This window comes from Spea bombifrons, chromosome 5, assembly GCF_027358695.1.
Source record: "Spea bombifrons isolate aSpeBom1 chromosome 5, aSpeBom1.2.pri, whole genome shotgun sequence".
Lineage (NCBI taxonomy): Eukaryota > Metazoa > Chordata > Amphibia > Anura > Pelobatidae > Spea > Spea bombifrons.
This window is the reverse complement of record NC_071091.1, coordinates 44,594,158-44,603,816: the sequence shown is the minus strand read 5'-3', so window position 1 is coordinate 44,603,816 and position 9,659 is coordinate 44,594,158. Positions and strand designations below refer to the sequence as shown.

At 41.4% G+C, this 9,659-nt stretch overlaps 1 protein-coding gene across 1 annotated transcript in view; it reads right to left on the bottom strand.

The window, feature by feature from the left end:
- Nucleotides 1–4,804: 4,804 nt before the first annotated feature.
- The window catches only part of PKD1L1 (polycystin 1 like 1, transient receptor potential channel interacting), an 83,558-nt gene continuing 78,703 nt past the window's right edge, over nt 4,805–9,659 (bottom strand). The window contains exons 6-7 of the mRNA XM_053467814.1: nt 5,471–5,594; nt 4,805–4,818 (exon numbers count right to left, since the gene is read on the bottom strand). Of these exons, the coding sequence (XP_053323789.1) occupies nt 4,805–4,818; nt 5,471–5,594 (138 nt within the window). The remainder of the gene's footprint in view (nt 4,819–5,470; nt 5,595–9,659) is intronic.

Here is a 9,659-nt window from a genome sequence, read left to right as displayed (position 1 = left end):
TAGATCCAATTCACAAATTAGAGGGTTTTTTTTTTTTACTAAGAATAATGAATTGAAAATCTCCTTATACGCCGACAATATTATAATAACGCTAACAGACCCATTAATATCTCTAAAAAGTTTAATGCTAGAAATAACAGAACATAGTACATTGGATATGATAACATTATATAAATATATTCGGGGCCAATACAAACCATTGTGTGGAAATCTGTTCATAAACAGGACTACGCACAGGACACGTGGTCATGCGTTTAGACTGGAAGAAAGGAGATTTAGTCTAAAGCAGAGGAAAGGGTTTTTTACAGTAAGGACAATAAGGATGTGAAATTCTCTGCCTGCAGAGGTAGTTTTATCGGAGTCTGTACAGACGTTTAAGTAGCAACTGGATGGATACTTGGAAAAACATAATATTCAGGGATATAATCTTTAATAATGGGGAGACAGCTTATTGATCCAAGGAGAAATCTGACTGCAATTTTGGGGTCAAGAAGGATTTTTTTCCCTGGTTAGTGCAAAATTGGAAAGATCCAAACTGGGGTTTTTGCCTTCTTTTGGATCAACAGCAACAAATTAACTGATATGTGAAAGGCTGAACTTGATGGACGCATGTCTTTTTTCAGCCTATATAACTATGTAACTATATGTAGTAAGGTATCAAACTATAAATTAATTATTCAAAAATCCACAGTCCAATTCAATAACATAAATAAATTATTTAAAGATATAATCCAAAAAGATTATCAATTTAACATTCAAAAGGGAGAAATGTATTATTTAGGTATTAAGATCCCTAAGAAGATCAGTGAGGTTATGGAAATTAACTTTTTAAGTTTATTAAAACAATCAAATAAAACTTTAAAGGAATGGAATCAAACAAGCCTTTCATGGTGGGGGAGAATAAATGCCCTGAAATCATACCTCTTACCAAAATTGACTTATTTATTCTGCTTAATACCATTAGCAATTCCTTCTAGCTAGCTCAATGTGATACAATCTAGCTTTTATATATAAAAAAAAAACGAGAATTGGTATTAATCTAATAGCAAAAAAGGTTTCCCAAGGAGGGATGGGGGCTGCACTATTACAACAACAATATGAATCAAATATCCTACACAAATACACACAGCTGCTTCTAAACAGGAAGGGTGGTATAAAATAGAAGAAGACTCATGTGATCTGGGGGATTTAAACTGTATCATCTGGGATGATGAAAATAAAATAATAAAAGGCCTAGGAAATGCTAATTTGATTTTGAAACAGATAATTAATTCCTATTTAGTTTAAACTAAAAAAAGACTAGGCTTAAGAAACAAAATAATAGAATCGGTAGATCTGGATGTATTAGAACAAAATATAGAGGATTTAACAATTAGAGATTGGAAAATTGATTGATATATTTAATCAAGGGAAACTAAAGAAAGGGACCTCAAAATTCTTAGACTGTCTTCGAGAATGGGATAATGAAAACAAATCTAAATTATAGTAAAATGGGAAAGAATGCTAGGAGCCCATACAGAATCAGTAGATTGGAGCAAAGCTCTCAATAGTGTCAATAAGCAGTGGCGTCGGCAGGGGGGGGCCAGAGGGGGCCATGGCCCCCCCTACATTATGCTGTGCCCCCCAGTGTGCCCCCCCAATTGAAATGCGATGCCGCTTTGACCCGGCCCACCGCCGGGAGACCGGGACATTTCCCGGTGTGCCGGCAGATTGAGCTGAAATTGCAGCCGATGCGGCTGACAGTTTCAAAGCGGTTTTAAAACCGAAGCGGTTTTAAAACCGCTTCGGTTTTACAGCCGCTTTGAAACTGTCAGCCGCATCGGCTGCAATTTCAGCTCAGACAGTTTCAAAGCGGCTGTAAAACCGCTTCGGTTTTAAAACCGCTTCGGTTTTAAAACCGCTTTGAAACTGTCAGCCGCATCGGCTGCAATTTCAGCTCAGACAGTTTCAAAGCGGTTGTAAAACCGAAGCGGTTTTACAGCCGCTTTGAAACTGTCTGAGCTGAAATTGCAGCCGATGCGGCTGACAGTTTCAAAGCGGTTTGAAAACCGAAGCGGTTTTAAAACCGCTTCGGTTTTAAAACCGCTTTGAAACTGTCAGCAGCCAGCCGTTTAATGGCTTGCCAATCGCTGAGGCTCTTCGTCCCGCCCCTTTGAAGATGCACCGTGATGCTCAAGGGGGCGGGCACTTTCGGAACAGATGCTCTGTGACAGGGAGCACGCGGTAGGAGAGCAAGAGCAGCGGTGTTAAGGCGGAAAAACGAAGACTTCAAAAAAGTAATTATTTCATTTTAAAAAAATAGTTGAGGGTCTTCAAATGTCATTTGAAATTAAAAGGAGAACCCCCATTAAATATGTTTGGGTTAAAAATGCCATTATTTAATATTTGTGTTATTTGCTCTAAGTCTGAGCAAGGAGCAGTGCACTAGAGCAAGTACACCAGATCTCACTGGAGGTGGCACATTAACAAGGGGGGGGCTGCCTTGGGAAAATAAAATACATAAAGATGGTGGCTGGCAGGCTGGGGACATAATTACACATCAGGGGGGGTTAATACACATTTGTATGGGGGCCATTATAATAACCATTACAAGGGGTTGGTGCATCAATACACAAGGGAGGGGGGCAGTCTTGGGGCATCAAATAAATCAATACACAAGGGAGGGGGGCTGGCTGGGGGCATCAAATAAATCAATACACAAGGGAGGGGGGCTGGCTGGGGGCATCAAATAAATCAATACACAAGGGTGTATAGCAAAAATGCACAAAGGAGGGTGGCTGGGGGGGGGCACAAATACACAAGGGGCAATACACACAAACAGAGCAATGTGGAAAGCATTTTTATACTAGTAGTAGTATATACTTAATAATATTAGTAGGTTATCCCATCCTGGTGTGGGGGTCCATGTGGCAGCAGAGCCTGCCCTGGGGTGTGTATTTGGGTGTCAGTGTGGCAGAGCCTGTCCTGATATGTGTTTGGTCATCTGTTTCCTGGCACTTTACTTGCTGTAGAGGGTTAAATAGAACTTTGTAATTTGTATTTATCCAGATTTTGTGGTCACTTCAGAGGACAAAACTTTCTAGGCCTAGAAATCAGTGAGAGGAAAAGTAAAGGTTTTGTGTTATTTACTCTTATTTCAATCTGAACATATTATTAAAAGGAAACGTAGATGTTGGTTCAGAGTTTGTGGAACTAAATTCTTGATTTCATTATACAGGACGCTATTCCCCTTTGGTTTCACAGGCCTTCTCAGACCAAGTGGTACTCAGCTTAGTTATATGCAGCTGCATGCATTGTGTTATCTGTAATGAGGTGTTCATTTGGTGACGCAGTGCTAAGATGGTTGGTGTTGCATTAATGCATTAATATTGTTAAGAATAATGCTATCACTGTTTTGTTGCGCTGAATAAAACTGGACTTTTTCATCTAAACTTTTTTGCAGTAGCAAATGTTTGATTCCATTATGTCTAATCTTAATTTATTTGGGCCTTTTAACTTTTTTGATTTCTGGGATTTTAATAATGTGATAAAAATGATTTATAGTTGTTTGGATGTCAAATAGTGTGTATAATTCTGTTGATCTGTATCTGCTATGTTTCCATACATTATTTATGTATACATGCAAATACAGGGTTTTTTTGTCTAATTCAGTTGCGTGTGCTGTTTCCATGTGTTGTTTATTTGATCTATACCTGAACTACAGGGTGTAAGTAAAAGAGCGGTATGGTTTAGTGAATGAGGGGATAAAGGGACTCTGGGGATGATTACAGGAGAGAGGACCTCTCACTGTCACGGTGCAGGACTGACTCTCACTGTCTTCTCCCGATCTGCAGTCAGTGTGGCAAATATATTTTTTTCGGTGTGGTAGCGGAGGGAGTGATTGCATGCAAGGGAGCGCTGAGCAGGACCCAAGGAAATGCTTGGGTAGGGTCCAATTTTTTCACTATAAAATATATTGGCAACAGGGTCTAATGTTTATATATATGTATATATATGTATTGGGAGCAGGGGCTAATATTTATTTATATATTGGCAGCAGGGTCTAATATTTATATATTGACAGCAGGGTTTAATATTTATATATATTGGCAGCAGGGGCTAATATTAATATATATCGGAAGCCGGGACTAATAATATATACCGGCAGCAGGGTCTAATATTAATATATATCAGCAGCAGGAGCTAATATTAATATATATCGGAAGCAGGGGGTAATAAGTGCATATTATGTAGTTAAAAATGCACGTCTAACGTGTATATATATATATATATATATATAGTGTATATGTACCATTTTATAATTGGCCCCCCTACTTTGGTCCCTGGCCCCCCATGTGCCCCCCCTAAATATGAAAGCTGGAGACGCCACTGTCAATAAGGCTACACGAGATCTATCCCTCTTAGAAACCCAATTCAAGTTATACAATAACTGGTACTTAACTCCAACTAGAATGGCACATACCTGTTCTCAACAATCCAGATTATGCTGGAGGTGTAACCAAGTGGAGGGCAATTACCTTCACATGTGGTGGAATTGCCGTAAAATGAAAACCTTATGGGAAAATGCTTTTGCTTTGATAAAAAAGATCATAAAAATAGATATCAAGAAAAACCCTGCTCTGGGTTTGCTGCATCAGGGATGGCCTCCTCTAAATCCACTACAAAAAACTTTTGTGATACACTGCCTACTGGCTGCAAAAAAAGCTGATTGCTAAACATCGGAAACAGGATATGGTAATTTCTCTACAAAAATTGGAGGCACAACTTAAAAATCAGATAACTATGGGGAAAGGTGTAAATTGGATTAACGGTTCATCCCTGAAAACGAGAGAAATGTGGGGAAAAATTTGGAGTAGATACACAATATATAGTAATAGGTCTGTCTAAACAAAGACAGATGAAACAAATAAAGAACAATTAGATAAATATTACCTCGCTCATAACCCCCCCTCGCGATCCCTTCAACACCTCTGTTAAAAATATTAAAGATTATTTAAAAAAAAAATAATATTTTAGAGCGTCTTGATCCAAGGAGAAATCCGATTGCCTCTTGGAGTGAAGAATTGTTTTTCTTGTGTACTTGCGTGTGTGCGTAAGCATGGATGTGTAATTATGTGTATGTGTGAGCATGTATGTGTACGTGCGTGTTTGTATGAGCATGGATGTGTACTGGTGTGTGTGAGAGCATGGATGTGTACTTGTTTGTGTATGATCATGGATATGTACTTGTGTAAGTGGGGTGAGCTGCAGTGTATGTTAGTGAGTATGAGTAAGTGTGTAATTTGTGTGTGTTTAAATATGTTGTATGTTGGAAGGGGCGGGACAATTTTTTGCACCAAGGCCCTGTGGTTTCTAGTTACTCCCCTGTATACATACATACACCCACATACACCCACACATTTCTTGACAGTCCAAAAAACATTACGCTAATGTTACACTAAATATTACACTGTAAAAAATGTACTTTTACCTTTGAATCCATCATCTGCTTTGCCAGCAGGCAAACTGAAATAATACTGGACATCCCTTCCTTGATATAGTATTTTTTGTCTTGAGTATTTTCCCGTCTTGTAACTGAATTCATAAGAAAGGTCCTAACCAAAGAAATCAAGTGTGTTTATCACATTAGTGACAGCCTTTTATATATATTATATATGTATATAACGATATAAAATGTTTCTACTAACAAACATTGTCTTAAGTGTAATCTATTTCTACTACTAACTTTTCCATTTTTATGTTTTTTCTTAGTTTACGTTTATGGAGAGATTTTCTACGTGAAGGCAGGCATCCTGATTAGATTATTAAGTACAGATCATATTACATTACAAAAGGTTTACTTAACAAAATTATCAAAAATTGGGTTAGGTTATTTGAACATAAATCTACAAGTCTATCCTATGGTGTACTTTGCACCCCAGATGTGTTTGACATTGCAGGGAACATTCAGTACGTACAGTCTGGAATTATTAGCTTTGTCCAAATTAAAATTAAATTATGAATACAAAGGAAAAGGAGTATATGCAAAAGATGGAAACCTAAAATGCATTTATTTTTAGAATTCATATGTAGGTTGAGGGTCATTCCACACAAAAAAAAGTGGTTTATTCAATTACGGGGGAGTTGGCAAGAGAGTTTGCATAAGCAAGGTGGGACTGGGGCTCAAGGTTGGCCCTGGCACTTAAGGCCAATGCACTGACTTACAGTATCTCACAAAAGTGAGTACACCCCTCACATTTTTGTAAATATTTGATTATATCTTTTCATGTCACAACACTGAAGAAATGACACTCTGCTACAATGTAAAGTAGTGAGGGTACAGCCTGTATAACAGTGTCAATTTGCTGTCCCCTCAAAATAACTAAACACACAGCCATTAATGTCTAAACCTTGGCAACAAAAGAGAGTACATCCCTAGGTGGAAATGTCCAAATTGGGCCCAAAAGTGTCAATATTTTTTGTGGCCACCATTATTTTCCAGCACCGCCTTAACCCTCTTGGGCATGGAGCTTCACAGGTTGCCACTGGAGTCCTCTTCCACTCATCCATGACGACATAACGGAGCTGGTGGATGTTAGAGATCTTGCGCTCCCCCACCTTCTGTTTGAGGATGCCCCACAGAGGCTCAATAGGGTTTAGGTCTGGAGACATGCTTGGCCAGTCCATCACCTTTACCCTCAGCTTCTTTAGCAAGACAGTGGTCATCTTAGAGGTGTGTTTGTGGTCGTTATGTTGGAATACTGCCCTGTGGGCCAGTATCTGTAGGGAGGGGATCATGCTCTGCTTCAGCATGTCACAGTACACATGTTGGTGTTCATGGTTCCCTCAATGAACTGTAGGTCCCCAGTGCCGGCAGCACTCACGCAGGCCCAGACCATGACACTCCCACCATCGTGCTTTATCTTGGTCTCATCGGACCACAGGACATCGTTCCAGTAATCCACATCCTTAGTCGGCTTGTCTTCAGCACACTGTTTGCGGGCTTTCTTGTGCATCATCTTTAGAAGAGGCTTCCTTCTGGGACGACAATTTGATGCAGTGTGCTGCGTATGGTCTGGTATCGGGTCGATGATGGACGGACGGAGGCTCGGTTGTGACGTTACCATGGAGGCGGGGTTTTTGATTGCCGGCGGATTTAAAAAGACGGATATCCGTTTCTCCTGCACCCTGTTGTGGTCCTATACTTTGTTTGCTGCTGTGTTCCTGATCTTCGTTACCATTGACCCTTTGCTTGCCTGACTCTTTGGATTTTGATTCTGTACCTCTGTCCGGTGATCCGTGTACCAGTTTGGCTTGTCTGACTTCCCGCTCCGTGTCTCGACCCTCTGGCTTGTACTACTACCTGTTCTGTGTCAAGCCCTTCGGCTTCTACCTGTGGGGTTCGTCTGGAGATTCCTTCACCTTACCTACTCAGTACCTATATTTACCTGCCCGTACTTGGCCTCCTTGCTGTTGGGATCCTCTAAGTCCTGGTTCCCTGTTACTAAGGGCCCCTTTCTTGGTATCAGGGGATTGGGCAGAATAACTCCTGCGGTGAGTGCCATTGTGCGGGTGGTCGTGACAAACTGTCAACATATGTGAACACAACACATTACACACACGCCATCTCACCACAGTAACACATCCATGGTCATACACACCCAATTACACTTCCATGCTCCCACACAAACAAAAGTATACATCCATGCTCATACACACAAGTAAACATCCATGCTAACACACATATACACAATTACACACCCTGTCAGCCTGTATTTATTTAATAGGGGTCATGTCCACTGCAGTCTCTAGAGGTCACCTGTCATATCACAGTACCCTGTATGCCAATGACCTGACCAGCTGCATCTGCTTACCTGGATGCAGCCCTCCCCCTTAAATACCTGCTTATTCCACCACTCCGGGCCTATGCATTGCAGTGTATCTGCCCTCTGCCAGACCCTGTTCTTCTTGTAGCAGCTTTCTGATTTTGATTAATCTGTTGTGACCTGGCTTGCTTCTGACTTTCTTGCTTGGTTCCTGATTTAGCTCTTCTATTGCCAGAGTTGACCCGGCTTGTTCTGACTCTCCTCCTGGATTTTGATTCGGCATCCTTCTGGTTTTGACCTGGCCTGCCTAACTACATCTGCCCTGCCTGAGGGCTCCCTGTCATTTATCCATTGCCCTGCCGTGTTTCCCATGTCCTGTCTGTGGGCTTTCAGTCATATCCCAGCCACGTACCCTATCTGCAAGCTTCCAGCCGTGTGCCCTGTCTGCGGGCTTTCAATCGTGTTCCAGAGAGCGGGCCCCCCCAGTCTAGCTACAGTGCCCACTAGTGCCCAACTAGTGAGCTATAGTGCTATACATTGTGCTGCATACCACGCCCCTAGTGGCTCTGAGGAGGCAGACGTGAGTGCTCAAGGACAAAGGGCCCCACACCAAAGCTTGATCTCTGAGCCCAAGAGGTCAAGGGTTTCTCAGAATGCTGTCTATGGAAAGCTGACAGTTTAGCTGTAGCGTGGGGATCACCAGCAGGTTCCCATGTTCCCAATGTTCTTTAGGACCAAACCCTTTCCAATGTATAAGGTTTTTGCTTTTTTCACCAATTTGTATGAATCACTGAAAACGAGACCAGACCACCAACAAAATGGAAGAAAACAAAGCAAAAAACAAAATTTTCATCTAAAATTCATGGGCTCTTTCACTCACACTCCCTGAAAGTCTTCCTTCTGTGTCTTGCTTCTGTTTTTTCTTCATCTTCTTGTTTTTCTCTCTCCTGTTTTCTCTCTGTTTCCTTCATCCACATCTCTGCGGACATGACGTCCCAGCAGACTTCCGCCAAAATTATGGAGCTTATGATTGGAGGATCAGGAGACATCACCAGAAGCTCCGCCATTATGGGCATAAAACACCCTGAAGGGGTGTTTTATGCCCATAATGAAGGGGTTCGGGTGTAGGTGGGCTAGATTGCTCTGATAGTATCCCTCCAATGATATTTTGTTAAATGACCTACATCTTAGATCACATGTTAGTTGCCCATCCTGATACGCAAGGCTTTTGAGATGTCAAGGGATTTGAAAGAACCAGATCTTAGTAGAATTATGTCCTCCTCAACTAAAAATATGTTGTGTTGAACCTTGTGACAGAACCCTCCATCACTGAGGCCATTGAAAAGGCATGAGAGCCAGCCTCCTCCCTACTGACTATGGGCCCTGGCTTTCTAAAGACTTCTGTGTCTACCCCAAGAAGTACATAATCCCATGATTTGCTGAGGGGATTATTAGTATAACATCAGACCCCCCCCCATGGTGCTATACTATGTTGTATAAATCAGCCCCCACCATGGTGTACTAATATATTGTATAAGTCAGTCTCTCCCCCCTCACCCAGTTCCACCACTATAGACATTTACCTCGGCCAAACCTTGGAATTGATTTCAGTAATAGATAGTGGAGGTTGGGACCCCATTGTATTGTTAATAAGGGGGCGGTTTGTATCCCAATATCTTGTTTTATGTTAATATGTGCTTTGTTGGCTATATCCAGCCACGTGTGTGAAAAATAAAGCAGTTTTTGTTTTGGTTTATATCGGTTAGTGACTGGGAAACCGGGGAAAGAATGTGTTGTCCCAGGCTAAGGGAGCACAAGTCAGCGGAGGTAGTCGGTCGGACTATCCGGCTCCGT